Raw genomic sequence first — 20897 nt, forward strand, 5'->3', positions numbered from 1 at the left:
CAGTCTAATGTGAGTGTGTGTGGTATTTAGCAATAAATATATATTTTCAAAAAAATTAATACTGGTACATAATCCTTACCTCTAGTTTTATTTGATGCTTGTCACGACAGATAGAAAAAAAGGCAAAGATCGAAAATAGTTTCTAAAGGCCTTTACAGGCCACATCAACTGGGTGGACAGCATGGGAAGATGTCAAGGAAACCGCTTAGTCTTTCTGTACTGTTTAGTATACTTAGAGAGTATATGCAGAGGAAACCCACCCATACAGATCAATATTTTCTATGATTCATCCCAGCATCCCGTGATGTCAGGAAAATTGTAAGCCTAATTCTAAGCCTTGTATATTTTACGGGCAGGCCGATATAAACACGATGTGGTGCCCTTGGACATTAATCCTCAGGTGACCCCTCTCTCGCTAACTATATTTGGTCTACATTTATTTATTACATTATTGTTATTATGAGACATTTACATAATTTCAAATATATTTATGTATAATTTATATTAACAAAAACATAAAAAAAACACTCAAGAACTTTTTCTAGATCTGTAAACTTCATGGTGTAACACTTTCTCTTTACGAGTCCACCACCTGTTCCTCGGAATATCCCACTCTATATGTTGTGTCTTGTGTTTAGGTCTACTGTCTATTCATCATTTCTTTCTGTATTTTCAGCTTTTGATCTGTCTATCCTTTCTTGTTTTTAAGTTGTTGTGTCTTCACAAATGCGTCTTCACCTGCCTATTAATATGGGTTTCCTTTAAGATTTCTGGCTACTGTTGCTCTAGTGATTTGTTGTGAACTTTTTTTCTCTTCCTCATAAAAGAATGATATATATTTCCTGTCTAGCCACAGAAAGAGCAATGAGGCTGCAGTTCACACGCCGGCAGTTCACCTATTCCGTTTGATGGAGTCTACAGACTCTTTCAAGGAGCATCTTGAGAACTTTTTATTTGTGCAGGCTTTTTCTTAACTTTCTTGAGGCTGCAATGATTATCTCTATGTTGTTTTGACCTTTTAAAGCATGTATTTTAACTGTGTATTGTTTTGGTTGTTTAAGCGCTTTGTGGCCCTGGTCTGTGAAAGGAGCTTTACAAATTATAATTACTTACTTATTTATTCCTATTATATTTCAAAGCATTTATGTTCATATATTTGTTTTTTTTTGTATTAAATGCAAATAAAACCTTATGGACAGTAGCCGGTCATGGAAGCCGTGTTTTTGAAAGTCCAACTGATTGGACCAGTCCCCCAAAATAATATAATATAAATCTACAAATATTAATATAAAAGTTACGCAGTTCGACAACATGCCTCTGTCTGCCAAAGACTGCCATGGAATCCAAGGTCTGCCCAAGACTGGGGCAGAAAGCCACCGTCAGCGAAGAAATTGCCAGACATATTTCAGCACTTTTAGTATTTTTATACTTGTATTTTATATAAAATATTGTGATAAAGCTTTTCAGTCCAGCTGTTAGAAAGACACCCTGACAACTCGTGGCAGGCTTTAGCACTGCCAGAAAGTATAATTGTGAGAGGGATAGGTGAATTTACTGTGTACACAATGGAGGTCATCCATCTAAACCTACTGTGTTCCCGGCAGGGTGAGGGTGTTTATTTCATTCAAGATGATATGATGGGCTCGGGTTCATTAGACACCAACATCAGCCCCTGTCACACTAGATCGAGAAAAGGCTACGAGGTTACGAGAGAGGAGCCCATTTTGACGTTATAATTTGCTTTGCTCCTCCATCAACCAGTTGTAAACACACCCCACTTGTTTATACAACAAGTCCCTTGGAGGTGGATACTTCTGGGATTGATGACGTACGGAGGCAAACATTGATGCTTGACCAATCACAACAGAGTGAACATGGTTATGGTAAATAAGAGTTAACGTTTTCACCTGTTGTGAAGGGCTTTGGCGGGTGGAATAATTCAGACCTTCTAATGCCTTGCAGATTTCGGCTGGGTAAGGCGGTCTCCCCCATAGGTTTTCTCTTTGGATGAGATCGGCCATTATCCCATTCTAACAGACAGTAGGTGAATCTGCTGCTGGTAGACTGAGGGCACATTCCACCTATGGTGGGGCAGCCCAAGTTCCATCCTGTGGGGTGTTGCGGCGGAGGACCTTTTGGCAGCCAAGTGCTTGGCTTCCACCTCGACATTTGCCAGAGCATACCTCTTCGACGTAGTTGACATGGGTACTGGCTCTGGCAGGGCCTTTGTGATGCTGATGTAAAGGGGCGGAAAACCAATGGTGATAATGACTATCAAGAGGTAAATCACCCTGATAGGTTCTACTCATTATCGTTGCCTTACTTTTTAACTCTCTGGATAACTATGAACTAAGATAATGAGAAACCTACACAGAAATACTTATAAGTTCCTGTTCCGTGATCATCCGTTTTACTGCACTGTCATATGGTTTTAAAATACATTTTAGTCAAAAGGGTTCTTCTGCCATTTTTCTTTATTTTACAAGAAGTAATTCGTAATAATTACAGAATATATTTTCATAAACATAGTTCACAGTTCACACAGTTTCAGAGGTCTGTTGTCTGAACATCACATTTTCTGGTATAGGTACACTGCGCCGTCAATATACTCCTTCTCACTGGAGTCCACTCTCTTTTTCCGCATGTACTTTTGGACAAGTTTGGTTGCCACGTGACTCAACAGTCCCTCCTGCTCCATCAGTGCCAGCTCTGCCTCCAGATCCTCCCTGTAGCATAAGTGTGTCTCCCCTTTGTGGTGACCCCTGGAGATGCAGATATAGCCTCCTGCGAAAAACAATATGGTTTCCATGACAGTTCACAAAACAAAATCCATATTGATTTTTGACTAAATAATTTAAATTTGTTTCCATTAAAGCAGAAATCTCATCCTGCAGGACGATAGACTGTATAATATTCCAGAAATATTTCATTTGGTTATTACATAATAATTCTATATAATTTTAAGTCTTGCTAGTCGGTACAATCTGATGTGTAATTGATGAAAGAAAGTAAAAGTAAAGAGTGATAAACTTCAGAAATAATTAAAGGAATTTACAACGTTTTAGGGTCTATTTTAAGCGTTAAGAGAACCATTGGTGAACTATGGCGCCCCCTTCTGGATGAGAACAATCATATTTGAAGTGCAGTTGAAGTGCGCTCTGTCTTGGTTGACAAACTTAAAACATGTTCTGGTCCCAGCAGCTTGGATGGACTCACCCGGTTTGGCTGCACGACACAGCTCTCTGACGGCACTGACTGGAATAAAGCCGACGTCAAGTCCACCTGCCAGTGTCACCAAGTTGAAGGTCTCTGGGGAATGTAAATAAGATGTGAGAAGGAGACCTTTGATTTTAAAGTGCTGCTTCCTCCACCCCACAGTAATGAGAAATATAGAAAAAGCTCAAGAGAGCTAGGCGGCAGCTTAGCTTAAACAGTAACAGACTGAACTGAACTGAACTGAACCCACGTTTCTTCCATTGTTGCATGTTTGTCGGTTAAATTGTTGCTCATGATCAAATATCGAACCATAGTCCTGTTGTTTGAGTTGTGTTTACTTTTCTTCTTGTGTGTAGTAGCTTTGTTGTGTTTGAAGATGATTAGGCTAACTTTTTGCTTGAAGCACCTAAAGGTTGTGAGGGTGCCTTGCATTACCGGACTCAACAGAGAGGGACTCGGCTCCCAGTAGGTTCTGATGAAGTTCAGTGTATAATCCAGTTTGTGCCGCCTGCTTCAGCATCCCTCTGCTGCTGTCCACACCGACAAAGTTCTTGAAGCCAACTTCCACCATCTGCAGAGAGGCAGCTCCCATTAGTGCGTCACATTAGTGCGTTACCTTCCAGAAGTTAGGTGACCCCATCGACTCAAATCTAGTCAGTGTCATGCTGTTTAAAACCTGAACCACAAAGGTGCAGGTATTCTCAAGTCTAGACCTCTATGTGGGTCACTACAGATGTAAGTCAGGATCTTGTTTTAAAACTTTTAAGACCTCTCAGAACTATTTTTATCCTTACATGTTTCCTGAGCATACAGAGCGCTCGGCCCGTGAGTATCTTGTCCAATCCAAATCCAGACTATCCAATATAAGTCAAATGTGGGCAATACGGATCTGGTCGTGATCGTACAGGTCATTCCTGGCCTATTGTTCCTGCCAAACTTGCTGCAGTCTAAGACTCACCAACTTCGCCACCAGACCCGAGCCACAGGCCACGTCCAAAACCAGAGCCGTCTCTGGATTCCCAACAAAGTTCTGTACCAGATGTTCCACCAGGTGTTGAGGAGAACGGTAGTCGAGTTTGTTGATGATGTCCTGAGACAGGGGCAGAAGTTACAATCCTGATGATTTCCTGCCTTGACATTTTAACAAATCTTTAAACAAGATTAGACACAGTGGTAATTACAGTTTTTAAATTCCAGGGTAAAACATGCTAGACATGCAGACACATGATCCAGTCTTTGACATGTGTTCTTCTTTTTTTCTTCTCCTCAACCCTTTTCACTTTATACCAACCTTTACACATCAGTCTTTCTTCTTTATGCCATCATTTCAACTGTTTCCACACATTTTACTTTTTACTAGAAAAATACTTTCAAGCAATCTTTCTGATTTTTACCTTACTGTTGATGGCTATGATCTTTAAAATGACTTTTTAATAAACAAAGGTGAATTGTTAAACATGTTCAGTTCAGCAATGGTTGCCTGATAGAGAAGGGTTATTCAATTTATGTCCTGCAGGATATTACCAGCCCTTCAAGCAATTTGGACATTTGCTCCATTCACCAGTAGAAAAAAACATTGAACAGGGACACAAACTGAGACAGAACACTAAAGAAAACAGACATGAGAGAAGAGTGAAACTAAGAATGACATCAACTACATACATCACTGAAACACTGACCAACAATACAATAATTAAAGTGATAAGAATCTTACAGTGAAAAAGTGCATTATGCTACAGAAATGATTGCACAGGAATGCATTATTGCCCAGAATAGCTGTTCCTGAAGAGAAGGAAGATGAGAATGTAAGGAAATTAACAAGAAAATATTTCAAAAAATATTCCCAGAGCAGTGCAATTTATGTAACCAGTAGTGTTACTTGAACTCAGTTTTGTGAGTTAAAGAATAAACCCTGACATGGTGTTTAATGTTTAACTATTTAGATGGTGTTCATTTAAAAAGTAAACCTTACGGAGTTAAATTAACACCAGGGCGTGGCCTGTTATGAACACTTACTTGTTAACTAATCAAATGAAAACGATTTCAATCAAAAAGATGAGATAAACTTTTTAATTTCATACATTTTCAAGTTACTAGTTTGACAAGTGAAGACGTTGTTGTGTTTGATCCAGCCACACATAAGTACAAACTTCAAAATTTATGAAATATTCACACATTGAAAACATTAAAATAAATAAAAAGTTTAGCACTTAATGTGGTCCTTTATAACAAATCTTAATTTTAACAATGATGTATGAAACTAAGTCACATTTTGTTATTGAGTTTATTTACAAAAAACTTGTCAAGAGGGTTGACTCGTTATTATTCGTGTGAATAAGACAAGTGCAGTGCATCACGTCACTCAGGTAAAGTCAAACAATTAAAGTTTTTAAATAACTGAATTTTATATTTGTGTAACAAGTGCTGATCGCCTCCTCGGAGTTGCTTAATAACTGCAATTGTCGCGGAAACGGCTTACAGTACATGAGTTTTATGAACTGTTTTTTTTTTGCCTTCAGCAGTAGGTGAGACCTCAGCACTTACCTCTTCGTACGTCTCTGACCAGTCGTCGTAGAAGTCCCTCGTCTCTCTCGAGTCAATGCCTTCGTTCATCTCCAGCTGAACCAGCAGTTTAGACTCGGAAAGCTCGTTGTTTGGCATCTTGGTAAGAGATATAGACCTGAGGAGGACAACTTAAGTTCTTCACGCTTGAGCTCCTGATCTACCCACTCGACTGACATACGGACGCGAGCATCACCGCACACCCCCGACCTCACCTGTCCGCATTCATAACATTCTAGTCCTGCTGTTGACATACGTGTCATCGGGAACCTGACGTCATCCGTTAATTTACAACTCCGAGCACCAGTGACTCTCCATCGACAGTAACAAGTTTGTTAGGACGCCAGCGTGTCTTCAACAAATACAGTTAACGGCCCTTAATGTGTTATTACGCAATAAAAAGTCGCACTATTGTTTGACATAATAATAATAATTTATTTTTATAATAATAATAATAATAATTATAAATTAAGTTTTATCTATCTATCTTTTTTTGTCAGTGGTTACAAAGTGCTTTACATAAAAATAAATAAAAATAAAGGAGAGTAAAAGCCCATTGATGAATCCAGTTAAAGGCAGTGGCAGGCCGTGCATTTCACACATAGGCCTTCACTGGCGCACGTTTGAATGAATCAACCTCTCAATAACTACTTTAAGGTTGGTAATACACCACAGGGATCTGACCGTGTACTGATATAGGTCAATAAGACGTTAAGTCAGTGCATTATATCAAAATATCACCCCGACTACAGTCTGTGTGGTTTCCATGGCCACAACACACACGCTCTGCATCGCTCCGCCCTAAAACACACACTCTGCGCTTCAGCATAGAACACACACACACTTCATTGTCAAACACACACACACTGAAGCGACACACACACACACAAGGACTACTATTGATCTCATAAAGCGCAACATTATTTAGAAAAAAAATAATTTACTCACGCAGTTTATGGAGGATATAAATACATGGTAAATCCTTAGAAGCTCGTGAAGCTTGTGAAAACTTTCTTAACAACGTCCAGCTTCTCTTGAAATATCCTTCTTGAAACTGAAACTTGAAAAAGTTTTTCTGCGACCAGATCAACCACTTCAGACAAAGTAATATTTCAAGAATTTACCTCGAATAATATAGCACCACCTTTGAGTCTTAGTCCAGACGAAACTAAGACATTTACGTGGATAATAATTAATTAATTGGCCTTTTTAATTAATTAAATATAGTTTGATTGAATCTCATTAACTGAAGTCACTACTTGTTTGTCATGATGAATGTCTTTTACTGAGAAAAGGCTCTTAAATTGATTATAAAAAAAATCCAAAATATTCCAAAGGCAACTGATGTATACTTTTTATAGGATTTATTGAAAGAAACAAAGAGAAAAGGAAGAACAGTAAAGAAAAATGTAATGAAATGATGATGATGGCTTTGATATCATGAAGGAACAATATTAATTAATCAGGACGTAACTGACTTGAAGGCTTTAATAAGTGTCAACTCTGGGAAAGTTTTAAAACTTATTTTTAGCTAATCATGCTACCTCAGATCAATTTGACAATGTAACAGTTTCTTACATCGTCTTAAGGAGAGAGGATGGCGTGATGACAACCAGGCGGTAGAGGTGAGGAGGATGAGGAAGATGTGAGCAGCAGGAGGAGCAGGAAGCCGAACAGTATTGTCAATGAGGAAGTGAAGTAAGAAGTGAAGTTTCATCACAGAGAGAGTTGTGTTATTTTATAAATCCACTGTGCACGTTTTAAGCGTCACTTAAAAAAAAAACAAATCATAATTTTTGTGGTTTGCGACGGTAATAAAGAATGTTGTGTCTTTTTCTGAATTTTATTTATTTATACAGGGAAAATTCTCAATGAGACCCAGGGTCTAATTTTCAAGAGAGACCTGTAGGCAGCAGGAATATGAATTGAGATGAGTTAAAAGGATATAAAAAACACTAGGTCACAAAACCCCTCAAAACTTTGCCACACTCTACCCTACCCTAATTATGAAGAACACACCATCTGCTTAACTACAAGGAAAATAGTAGTAAAAGTATAGTTATATAGTTACATTTCCCCACCCCTCCGCCCACCACACACACACACACACACACATTAACACACAGACAAGACATTCTGCTCACACCTCTGCCTGGAGCCGTGCAACCTTTTCTAACAATGAAGGATATTATTTACCTACCCAGTGCACTTAAGTCAGTAAAGTTGCAAGTTGCAAGTAAAGTCAGCCACGAGCCACCATCCAGCCGTATTTTAACCCTTGTGTTATCTCCTGGTGATTTAAGGTGACCAGAAGGCCGGGAAACAAATATGTTTGTGGTATCCCTTGAGTTGTCTCTGGATCCAATTGAACAACCTCTGCCACTGCATATGTATTTCTGGAAGCCAGGGAGGTCCCACCAGGGTTAAAGAAACTTGCCCGTTTGAAAAGAAGTTACAGTAGAATCCTATGGTCGACAGAGAAATGCCCAGAGAGAAGTTGAATCACTTTCTTTAAAGTATAGTCCAAATAAAGCATTTTCTTTTCTCTCTGCAGACTGTGTGGGACTGTAGGATGAAAACCAGAGGAAAATGTTTGCTCTGCTGATCTGTTATAATATTCCATAAAATATAATGTTTTATTTGCCCAAACACATCTGTATTATTTTTTTTATGATCACTGAGTCTGGATCTATCAGTCAGAAACATTTGCTAGAGCATTTTCTAGTGGAGATATTGATGTATTGTCCAGATTAGTAATATCACTATTGATTTAATTCATGTATATTAACTGTGAAGATATTGATTTATTGCCCAGTTTATTGATTTCAATATTAATATTGCATAATATGTTTAATTCACATATTTTAACAGTGGAAAAAATGTATTGATTGTTCTCTTGTGTCACAATTAATATGAAACCATTTTAATTCATATAAAAAAACCTTCACCTCTGTATAATCTCAAGGTCAGGGTGACCAGAAGTCCTAAAAAAGAAAATGTGTTTGTGGTATGCCTTGCGGTTTCTCTGGATCAAGGTGAACAACCTCCCTGGCTTCCAGAAATACATATGCAGTGGTGGAGGTTGTTCACCTTGATCCAGAGACAACACAATAGATACCACAAACCCATTTGTCGTTGGGGGTTCATTGAACACATTGCAAGATTGATGGCCTATAAGCTAGCGGCCTTGAACTAAAAACAAGCTTATAATATAGAATTCCTGACAACTGAGCTCCAGTCGCTACATTAAAATGGATATATATATTTTGGCCTGCATCTCTAAAAAGGAACAGATTACTCTGCCAACTCTTCAGCCGGCACAAGTGTGAGTAGAAAATGAGTGCAATTAGATTTCTTTGTTAAACTAAACCATTCAATAGTAGGACTGGTATCAGGATGGTACATGTCAGGTATCTTTGTTGCTGACCATCCTTTTCAATTATTTGACCATTTTGAGGGAAAGGCAAAAGAGGTGAATCAGGTCAGAGTTTCAATGCTCAATTTATGTGCCTCATGGATCAGCCACACATTGATGGAGAATCGCTATATTCCATGATTCAAATAGCAAGCATAGAAAAAAAATATATTAAAACCATAATCTATTCAGATGTAATGTAAAGAGATAGACACCCGAGGCGTCATACCGTCCGACGCCGTGCAATGCCCCCGGGCGTCACTAGGGTGACGGTATAAGGGGGACAAAAACGTCGGTTTTAGCCTACCCCCGAGTCATTAATATACAGAGCACTGTCAACAGAGCGATTCTACCCCCGATTGTGCTTACCGACCTCGAACCACTTTGAGGTCGTACACAGTGACCATAAATCTGTAAAAAATGCTTCATTTGTATTTTTTGAAGCTTGGATTATTCACGCATCGCAGAAGTCAAGAGGCTCTCGCGGAGTAATACATGCTTAAAAGGTCCTGTAAAAGTGACTATATTGTATATTTTTAGGTGTTACAACTCCACAATGTTGAGATTGTCTTATGAATGAGTAAAATGGATATTTTATTCTAGTTATTTGATGTTGCTACTACCTTCCTGTGCCCCGTGGCACCATGGGAAACTTAAAGAAATCTTAACTTTGAAGCTCTATAAATCGGTCATTGTTGATTGAAATGATCTGAAACTTTTAGAGGTTCTATATGTTCCATTTGTACACATATGTTTTCAAGGGCGTTTCTCTAGGTGCTTCCTGAAGCCGATTCCGGTTTGGGAAGGGCTATCATTATGGTTCCACACGCATATGATTTTAGAGGTGTCAGAGGTCACACAGACCAGGTTTCATGTCTGAGGGTCACAGAGGTCAAATAAGAGCAAAAGAGCAACAGTCATGAAAAACACGTTTTTTGGCCCCAGTTCATTCCCAGCGGCCCCTGGGGTCTGAAAATGAGCATGATAGTTCACACTATCCTCAATATCAAGCCTCTGTTAATTATTGATTAGCTGTAAGCAGTACATGTTATTGATTACTAACGTATGTTTATGTATGTTCTAATGCAATACATGTTATTGATTACTACGGATGATTATAGATGTAATTATTCCTATAGTAGTAAACTTTTAAGGCATAAATGCCTTTGATACTGGATAAGCTATTAACTCCAATATTAATATTGTACATGAGCTGCTTTTTATCACCCTGTCATAATAAAAGATCTGAACTGTTATCATAAAAACTATTTTATTTTTTTAAGCATTCATTGTTATCAATTATAGGCAAACCACCTTCAGATCAACTCCAGCAAAACTAAGGAGTTGATTGTGGATTTCCGGCGGTGTCCCTCCATCTCCCCCTCACCACTGAACATCCAGGGACAGGACATTGAGATTGTCACGACTTACAAGTTCCTGGGTGTTCACCTCAACAACCGCCTGGACTGGGTGGATAACACTGCTGCTCCGGAGGTTGAGGTCGTTTGGTGTCCGGGGGCCACTCCTGAAGTCATTCTATGACTCAGTAGTGGCCTCTGCCATCTTCAACGGTGTGGTCTGCTGGGGGAGCAGCATGACAGCAAAGGATAGGGCTAAACTGGACAGCCTTATTAAGAAGGCCAGTTACGTCCTAGGGCGCCCCCTGGATCCTGTGGAGGAAGTGACTGGAGGGAGGATGCGGAGCAAGCTGGGCTCCATGAGGAGGAACTTGTCTCACCCTCTCCAGCACACACTGAGGGCATTGAGGAGCTCCATCAGTGATAGGATGCTCCATCCCCGCTGTGTGAGGGAGAGGTACCGCAGGTCTTTCCTCCCTGCTGCCATCAGACTCCACAACAAGAACACACCAAGATAACTATTTAACTGCACCTCTTGTTATTTATGTAAATATGATTGTGTATATATTATATAGCGCAGATTTATCTTTTATTCCATTTAGATTTTCTTTCTCGTTTTTATTTCTGGGTGTTTTTATTTCTCTTGCTGCTGTTAAACCGAATTTCCCCTCGCGGGACTAATAAAGGTTTTCTGATTCTGATTCATCTCTGAAGTTACAACTGCATTGATCCTGTTGGGATGAATACTATGGGAGCATTATTCAAAATGACATCAAATTGTGCTTTATTACAGGTTTCATATCAAACAATTGTTCACAGATCGTCACAAATGTCATGAGTAACAATCAGAGTCAATCTGCACGACGTTGATGGTCTCATCCTCAGCGAAGACTTCCGTGTAGTAGTTTCTGGTCCGAGTCATGGTTCGAGTGACGTCATGCTCTGAAGATCCTTCAAAGCCTCACCAGTCAAGCCCATAGTGCATCTAAGACAATAAGACTGAGCAGCTGTACATGGACTCGTTCTGCTCTTCACTTGCTAAATAAACTCTTACCTTGCTGTGACGCTGCCATGCGAGACAACTCTTTCAGGGAATCACAACAATTTGACAGAGACTTCCAGTGTTGGTTCATCTCTTTCTCAAGAATCTTTCACTTCCTGCCGTCTCCTTACTGCCATCACACTGTCGAATCCTCTTTGTCCGAAAGTCATCAGAACCTGGAAAACATTTTATTAATGAAGTCGTATGATTCTGATCATTAGCAGTGTAAAATCTATTGAAAAAGACTCTTCAGTCTGGTGTACCTACCACCTTGACGGGCACAACCAAGTGTTTCCAACAACAGAAGCCAAAAAACCTTGGCCATAAGCGTCAGCATGTCAGTGTGTCCTGCCACAGAAATGTATTTATCATTATTACCAAACATGACTATTTTAATGACCAAAGTGTGTATGATGTAACCATCTAACCTGCTTTTGACATGTTGACCCCTTCCACCTCCGATGGTTAGTCCAGCACCTGTCTGATATGCAGCACTCAACATCTCACCTAGAAAAGAACATAGAATTGCATTTTAGATTATTTCCATGATGGGATGTGCTGTAGGTTTACAAGTTTGTGTTCACTATGCTTACAAATATTACTTACTCACTTACTTCACATTTGAAATCATTTGGCAGGAACCACAGAGAGAAAGGTTTCATGTTAAGCAGGTCTGGAGTTCTGGGAATTTATTGCAGGTCACTTACATGTACAGGGAAATTTCTGTTTTCCAAAACAACAACAGATCAAATCCCTCATCCAAAAGGGTTAAAATAAACGTATACTTATATACTTAAATACGTTAAATATGTTATCTGTATCAATATGCGGAAGTGATAAATGAAATCAATATCTTGAATATTAATAAAATAAATCGCCTACCATGACCTACCAATATATAAAAAAAAACTTTTATTGGAATATAAATATATTTTCGTCCTTTCAAAATAACAAACAAAATACATGTGAGAGTTGCATTATAGTTTAAAAAGCTATTCAGTGTTTGAGCGAACTAGCTCTCGTGTTAATGCACCACAGAAAGTTACATTACAGGCAATGAGACATTATTTCTGAGTCGACTTAAAGCAATAATTATATCTTACCTCAATAGATGAGTGACACAGCGAAATAAAAATAAAACATATGTCCATAAACGCAATCTCAATGAAAGGTTCTATTTTCATACAAAAGCTCACCGGATTATAAAGAGGATTAAGCGAAATAGCACATCCAGACTTTATTTTACTCTTTCATAAGACAATCTCAAAATTGTGGAGTTGTAACACCTAAAAATATACAATATAGTCACTTTTACAGGACCTTTTAAGCATGTATTATTCCGCAAGAGCCTCTTGACTTCCGCAATGCGTGAATAATCCAAGCTTCAAAAAATACAAATCAAGCATTTTTTTTACCGATTTATGGTCACCGTGTACCACCTCAAAGTGGTTCGAGGTCGGTAAGCGCAATCGGGGGTAGAATCGCAGTGTTGACATTAAACATTTCAAGTGCGCTTCATAGTTTTAGAATTACTGTAGCGAAATGACAACACCGACACGTCACGTTACCATGGCAACAAAGAGTTGGGCGACGCATCAAATGTTACCCGGGTCGTTTGAATCCGACGTCGGCAGTGCTTTGTATATTATTGGGTGACCTTGGTAGGCTAAAACCGACGTTTTTGTCTCCCCTATACCGTCACCCTAGTGACGCCCGGGGGCATTGCATGGCATCGGACAGTATGACGCCTCAGGTGTGAGGACGTGTTGATTATATAGCGAAAATAATCATAGTGACTGATAGTTTAATAAAATGTATCAATTGGATACTTATAAAGGTTGACTGCACTATAAAGTGTGGAGAGAATGTTTAATAACCCATCTCTTTAACATCACTCACAACCTGACAGATCCTTTTCTACCCTCTCTCTCTTTTTTTCCTCCTACCCTCTTGTTGTTTTTGAGTATCTTTATTTGTATGTACTTTCTGTAGTGGCCATCTGTGTCCTTTTGTTTTGTGTTTCCGTGAAGCGTCTTTGGGTACCTTAAATCAATTATTATTAAGCTACTGGGCATAAAGTGTTACTCACAAAATGGTCTTTAGAAACGTTATTTTATGTTATTCATAGAGAATATGGAATGATTGTATTGTTAATAATACATTTCACAGCAACAACAGGTACACACATTTGCATATTTATTACTTCAGAGCCACAGTTCCTTCTCTTAATGAATCTTTAAAAATAAAATAACTCATGATTAAAATGAAAAAAAAAGTTTCTTCTTCTTTGGTAGGAAACAGACGCAGACAACTTTGGTCCATGGTTGTTTTTAATGCAACGAAGCAATGCGTTACATTATAACATATACAATTTTAAAGGGGACATCAATGTTTTGCTCTCGAGGGGGATTTTTCGAAGTTCCGCCAGCCTAATGTCACTATGCGAGAAGTACGGGGAAAGGCAGTCAGGTGGGAGAGGGAAGATCTCCCAGGGGTTGTTGGGGGCTTTTCGTTACCATCTAATTATAGGATGCTGTGTGAGGTACAGGGTTGCTCTCTCACCTCCTGTCACTTCATCCGGATCAGAACAGTGAGTCGCGAGGTCTTTTGAAGCGATAACAGTAACAACTGAAGATGCTCATCCAGGCTGAATCTTTGCTTGAAGGAGTTCACTCTTGCAGTTGCTCACAACTAATGGTTTAGCTATTCCATATGTTGGGTACCTTGAGCTTGAACTCTGTGGCAAGACGATGCCAAGTTGGGGACTCTCTTATTACTAATATAGATTGTGTGTCTTCTGTTCCTCGAATCCTTGGGATAAATTTATTTTCTGTTGCTATTTTTCTTCACTCTTTGAGTCACCGTTACGTGCAACAGGATTTGCAACAGTCATTACAGCTTTGCAGAAAAGCATTGAATCGGCCACTCAGGCTCGAGGGAGCGAAATAGATGCCAGATACTTGGGGCTGTCCTCTCATGGCAAACTGATGGCTGTGTGAGACCTGTAGCTTATGCCAGGAGCAGACTTCAACCCCCTGAGTGTAACATACCAAACTACAACTCCATGAAAATGTAGTTCCTCTCAAGTGGGTGAAGACTGAACAATTCTGGGAGTACCTCTTTGGGAATAGTTTTCCTGACAATAAACCCGAGAGCACAGTAACTGGAATGCAGATGCTGTCGCATGCCAGAACATGTCTGATTCTGGTGTGTTATCACCTCCAGGTCAAATTAAGTTATTAATTGTGTTTGTGAGGCTCTGTCTGTGATGTATAATATCAGGAATAATAGGATGGATAGCAGCCATTTTCAGTAAATAAGATTGATATTTTACCGTTGAATTATAGTTGGTTTTGCCGCAAACTACTTGATGGAAATAACTGGTCAAAACAAGGACAAAAAAAAGTATCCAGTATACCAGTATGAAATGCTTTTGAAAAAAAAAACAGAAAATTAAAAAAAAGTCAAATAATTATTATTAAGAGCAGAGGTCATCTTTTCAAACAGGTGAATTATCAACATATAAGTGGTGTATCCTTCTAAAGGAATAATATAAATGAACCAACATGTTTATTTCTTTAACATTTATAAACACTATTAGTAAGAAGACTAGGATTTGAGACATGTTTTCTGTATATCTGTTGTTTTTTGGTAAGTTTCAGCAAATCATTTGTGAACCAGGGTTTTTTGAAGTCTTGACTCTCTTTGTAAAACACTAGCGGACAACTTTGACAAAATGTTGTTAAAAATTATAATTTTCCTTATAAAGATCATTCCTTGAAGTACTAGTAAGCCTATCTATAGTTTGTACGGAATCTAATTAAAATTATTCAAATCAAAAAAACTGGAATATGGGAAAATGATCAGACAAGTCTGAGTACAAAGCACCAGATTCCTTCACAAATTTGTTAGAATAGTATCGATCAAAGATGTATGAGGAGGCATAGACACACTTACATTATTAAATTGAGGTGCATTACAGATAAAAAAAAGTTTTCTCACTTTTTCATCAGAATTGAGAACACCTTTTCTTTCCCACTATCTTTAATGCCATCATTAATATTGTAGCATCTAGACTTGCCGTCCAAATAGTCTGTCTTGTCTTAGGTAGGTATAAAACTTTGGCAAATTTTGTACAGTTATTTTTTTTACCTGTTGGTGAAGCAGAGTTTTGTAGAAAGTGATTTTACTGGTCAAACACCCATTTGAGTCTTTGTCACATACTCTCAGAGGCAGGGCTGCAAAGTTTAAAAAAATGACAAGAGTGAGATTTTAGTGTTGGGATGTGTTGACATAAAAGTATAGCATAAACCTCTCATTTTAACAATGTCATATGACTAAGATGGTTAAAAAAGTTTGATTGAATTCATAATTTCTCAAAAAGTTCATGTTTAATTGTTTTGAAAGTGTTTGGGATATTAGTTTATGGCATTCTTCTATTGTAACTTGGGATAATTAGTAATTTATAGCATTATTTACATGTCATATTTGACAGCGCCATATTAAAATCAATATAACTTTAAATCTTAAACTTGCCATTTTTACTTATCTGGACCTTTTAATTGATCTATAATCTAAATCTATATCCACTTTAAGCAATCAATAGATATCAATAGATATAGCTGATTCAAGGGACTTAATTTGAAAGCCGAAAGTTTATTTCCTCATTCTGAATGGCGTTTGGGGAAGTTTAGCGAGAAGTCTTTTTTTTTTTTTTTTCTTTTTTTTTGACAGTGTAGCCCTTTGAGATCAATTTTCCTTGAAATAACAAGTATTATTATTGGCAATTACATTTTTGTCCTTTTAAACAGTTTTATTTATCTTATTGAATATTCTTTGCAGGGAAAATGATGTTTTTGTGTATGTGTTTGTGATGTTTTAATTTTAATCGAAAGAGTGCTGAGAGTACACGACCAGTTGTTTGAATACTCACCAGCCAAGAACTGCACGTCACTGGACATTTAAAAACAGCACGCAAACTAGAATTTATCACAATTTCGGGTAATCATCTCATTATTCCGGGCAGAAAAGAGGGGGAGATTTGGGAAAAGTGACATTGATGAGTGGTGAGGTAATGTCTCCCGAGGAGTTTTTAATGACACTTTTGTTCTACAAGAACGTTTATTTATGTCAATGTATAGATCACCTTCTTTTGTCTAAATCAAATTAACTGTAAATCCAATTAATTAAAGATGCGTTTAGCACACATTTAAATTAAGATTAAACTTTAGATATTTTTCATACTTAAAAGTCTTGTGATTTAATTCATCTAAATCAAAATTATATATTATTATAATTATAGATCACTAGAAGGAAGCTGTAAGTGTTCAAAACAGCCATAAACCTCCCGGAACGTCATACAGCTCTTAACACTTTTGTATTAAGGTAATTTTTTTTAATTTTTTTTAGTAATTTTAAAGTTTGGTTTTGTTAGTAACACACATTTTTTCAACACAACTACTACTTTGTGTTATTCTACCGAGACCACACACATACACCCATAACAACACTGACACCCAGTGGTAACAAAACATCACTGATTTACACAATAATGACTCAATAAATAGTCTCTCGTATCTTCAAATCGTTTATAAATGTTTGTTTTCCGAACCACTATAAAACAAGTTTAAGGTTAGTTAAATTATTATTTTATTTTTTTCGATAAAGTAGTGTTTTCTCTGACAACTGTCATTTGACTCTTATTTTGTAAAATAACGGAAATAAGCATCAGTTTACTTCCGGCTTAAGAGTTCACCGGCCGGGCTGAAGATGGCGGCCTCTGATGAGTTGTTTTGTTGGGAAGGAGACTGGGGCTTGCCGTCAGTCAGCCCCGACTCTCTGGTGGTTCTGGTGAGTTTCTTCTTTTGACGGCACCAAGTTGGGTCGCCTGCTGGTTGACGGAGCTGCTAGCATGACTGTGCTAACTGTTCAATGAACAGGCCACGCTCTGAATGGAGCAGTCATGGTTGCCGCCGCTAGATATCGCTGTTGACCTTTTAAATCCTCAAGATCAAATGTTCACAAAAGCGAAGGTAAAAGTTACAGTGGGACCACCTTAGTCGATGTGAATTGGATGCTCGATCTCTGAGGTCAGCTGCTGTCAGATGGATGTTTGATCTCACCTGAAAAGTCAGATCTCACTGGTAGGTCATGGAAGGGTTAAGATGGACCTGCTGCTCACACACAGCGTAGGAGGGGGAAGCATCCATCATGCCACCTGCCAGAGATTTTTTTTTTAGAATCCCTTATTAGTCCCGCGAGGGGAAATTCAACCATTCACACATACTGATGTGAGTAGGCTGCGCCAAGTTCACCATCAGGAGCAATCAGGGTGAAGTGTCTTGCTCAGGGACACAACGACACAAGCTTGTCTGGAGCTGGGATTGAACCTGCAACCTTTTGGACTGCAGGCAACCACTCTACCATCTTAAAAAATGCGTTAAGGGCGTTCACCTACCTGGTCTTGCATGGACCGTAAAGAACAGTCTCAGAGGTGAAGGTCTTGTTCTAGTTGTGGTTCTGCTCCTCAGGCGTACGCACAGTTCACTAGAGCGCCGCTTAAACTCCAGAAGACGTCGAATCCTTGGAGGAGTCCGAGCGGTGAGACCAGCTCATGGAAGAGCCGGACCAGTTAATTGACGCCCCCCTGCTTTCCACAGGTTCTCTTCCTGCTCTCAGGACCAGCCAGAAGGAGGTTCTGTCCAGACCTGCTGACATCATCGTCCACCTGAGGAAGCAGGTACATTCTTTCAAACACTTCATACGCATGCCTGGGAATTGCTGGCACACATGCACGCACACCTCTACCTGGGAAGTGCTCGCACACATGCATGTGCACACACGCAAACCTTGAGCTGGAATGTGCTCACACACACACACGCACAATCCCTTCTCTCTCATGCCTGGTGGTTGTGAAACATCATGGTGGTCCTGGAATGGAACCACTTCTCTGTTGTGGACACAGCAGGAGTCGTCACAGAACATTCTTTTCCAGCTGAGGTTCCCTTTAAAGTGAGCCACACGCATCAGAAGCAGCTGATATTTGATATGTGACACACAAGCTGAAGGGTTCCAAAAGAATAGAATATAGTGTCTCGGCCAGACAAGGGCGCTTCATGAAAGCATTCATGTCACTGTCTGTGGAACGCTGGCATTCTGCTCCAGACCCTCCGTCACACTTTCCTGCAGTTCGTCATTGTTTCCGGGTCGGAGCCACATACTGCTCGGCAGCTGGAAGTCATTACCCGGAATGCTGCTGGTGGAGCATGATGTTGGTCTTATGATGAAATAACTACAACATCTGTTACAGAAGTTCAACGCCGACTATGACCTCTCGGCCAAAGAAGGCGCGGACAGTCTGGCACTCATCTGCCTGGTGGAGGAGAAGCTGCTGCCAGCACTGGTGAGTCCTCTCCTCCTCCACTCCACACTCCTCCAGGGGGCGCTCACGTCTCTCTCACTTTAGATCTACACTTTCTGGGTGGAAAGCAAGAATTACGTGGACGTGACGCGCAGCTGGTACGCCCAGCACATCCCATTTCCCCTCAACTTCCTGCTGCCCTCAAGGATGCAGAGCCAAGAGCTTGAGAGGCTCAGGATGATCCGAGGAGATGCCACCCTGGAGGCCTCAGAGGAGCTAGAGAAAGAGGTAAGATGGAGGAGAAGGAAGCTTGGGCAAGAGGTAGAAGGAGCAGGAGTGGGGCAATTGTAGATGTTTCCGGATAGACTTGTGTTGTGTGTGCACTGTGGTGGTCACCTTGACGACCTGTCAGTCACCAGCAGCTTCTGTTCTCAGCTGTACACAGACGCCATGGAGTGCATGAACCTTCTGGCCCACCGACTGGGACCACACAAGTTCTTCTTCGGGGACTCGTAAGTGGCCGACTTGAGTCACACTGAAGGCCAGACTGGCATGTACCTATCCCACTCAGACCCTCGTCTCTGGATGCCTACGTCTTCGGGAACTTGGCTCCGATACTGAAGACCGAAATGCCCAACAACAAGCTGCAGCAGCACCTAAAGACCCTGGAACACCTGAGCAGTTTCTGCACCAACATCCTGGTGCTCTACTTCCCCACAGACACACACGGAGGTAAGACAGTTGACACACACACACACACCTTTTGTCCGTCTCTGACCACTCGGGTGTTTACAGAGGCTTACAGTGCGAAGCGGACTACTCCTCCAGAGTCCGGAGACGTGGACCACATTCCAAACAAGCGAATGAAACAGGTGCTGTCAGTGCTTGTGTCCGTCTTCGCCATGGTGAGCTACGCCCTGTGGACGGACATGGTGTCTTTCCAACACATCCACCAGGAGGAGCTGGAGGAGCCACCAAACCCTGACACAGCAGACTATGAACGCCACGACTACGACTGAGTCTTGGTTCTGTAGATTATATTTTTAGTATCTCATGAGAGGCCACCTAAGTCAGGATCCACACACCTGATTGTGACTTGACACCCCAGAACTGCAGCTGAACATTTTTTTTATGATTTTATGTTTCAAAACTGGTTATGTTTGATGACAGGAGTCAATAAATCTGAAGATTCAAAAATATGTGACTGGTTCTGGTGTGGTTAGGCTATCATTACCATAATCTATATACTACAACTTGTATTTGACATCAACAGTCCCAACAACAGGGTTGGGGCTGTGAGAGGTTAAACCTGGACATCAGTCGGAGAGAAGTTCAGGTGTGCTCCGAGTACGACCAGAAACGTATCAGGCTAAAATATGACCCTTAATAATGTTCTGTTCAGACCTTGGGTTCAAGTCTGTCTGAGCTCCAGCAGCGTTCTGGTCGGGCTCTGGAAAACCCAGCGGGTCATAATTCCTCATCGTAGACCGTCAGTGGAAACATCCTCTGGCTGCCGGGACCCCCACCCAACCTGCTGTGGACCAGCAGCTGCACATGACCACATCACTGAGGAATGTGTGTGTGTTAAATGAGCTGATGTGGAAACGGTTTTAACTTCACCTGATGATCTTGAAGCAAGTAAGCTGCTATTGGAAGTTTTTGTTGCCCTCCCTCCCTCTCCCTCTTCCAGCAGCACCTCCCTTATTAGTGTTAAGGTCAGGTTGCCATGGTGTCTCTCACACAAACAAACAGGGGAACTGTGAGTGGAAATGGACCTCCAACTCCGCAGCTTCAGAACTTCAAACTCAAAACGAAGTGCATTTAAACGACATTGTCGCGTCGAACAAACATGACATCAGCTTTCATCATCAAAAATATGTTAAGAGACACGAATCGTGTCGTAGAAAAACAGAAAACGCCCTCTCGACGCAGAAAAAGTGGAAT

General features: G+C 40.1%; 2 protein-coding genes and 1 long non-coding RNA gene across 4 annotated transcripts; 1 reads left to right on the top strand and 2 right to left on the bottom strand.

Annotated features, from left to right (window-relative positions):
* Positions 1-2472: 2472 nt before the first annotated feature.
* LOC148062178 (methyltransferase-like protein 27) lies at positions 2473-7382 on the bottom strand. Of its 2 annotated transcripts, XM_087812927.1 has the most exons (6): positions 7357-7382; positions 5761-5896; positions 4175-4306; positions 3652-3787; positions 3217-3309; positions 2473-2784 (listed from the first exon to the last, which is right to left on the bottom strand). In XM_087812927.1, coding segments are annotated over exons 1-6 (714 nt in total). In that variant the 5' UTR covers positions 7359-7382; the 3' UTR covers positions 2473-2569. The 2 variants fall into 2 exon arrangements, with proteins under 2 accessions (XP_087669053.1, XP_087669054.1); XM_087812928.1 differs by lacking the exon at positions 7357-7382 and having other exon boundaries at positions 5761-6014.
* A 4046-nt stretch (positions 7383-11428) lies between these two features.
* LOC148062179 (uncharacterized) lies at positions 11429-11958 on the bottom strand. Its single transcript, XR_015709221.1, has 3 exons — positions 11861-11958; positions 11606-11769; positions 11429-11536 (listed from the first exon to the last, which is right to left on the bottom strand). It is a non-coding gene; the product is annotated as an uncharacterized LOC148062179 (long non-coding RNA).
* Positions 11959-17127: 5169 nt separating this feature from the next.
* Positions 17128-20150, top strand: LOC148062180 (metaxin-1-like). The gene is made up of 8 exons (XM_087812598.1): positions 17128-17443; positions 18124-18193; positions 18253-18332; positions 18903-18995; positions 19059-19241; positions 19389-19465; positions 19525-19685; positions 19749-20150. The coding sequence occupies exons 1-8, from the start codon at positions 17363-17365 to the stop codon at positions 19970-19972; spliced, it is 969 nt and encodes a 322-aa protein (XP_087668724.1). The 5' UTR covers positions 17128-17362; the 3' UTR covers positions 19973-20150.
* Positions 20151-20897: the final 747 nt, after the last annotated feature.

The sequence above is a fragment of the Callionymus lyra genome, chromosome 17 (genome assembly GCF_982586985.1).
Source record: "Callionymus lyra chromosome 17, fCalLyr1.hap1.1, whole genome shotgun sequence".
NCBI lineage: Eukaryota > Metazoa > Chordata > Actinopteri > Syngnathiformes > Callionymidae > Callionymus > Callionymus lyra.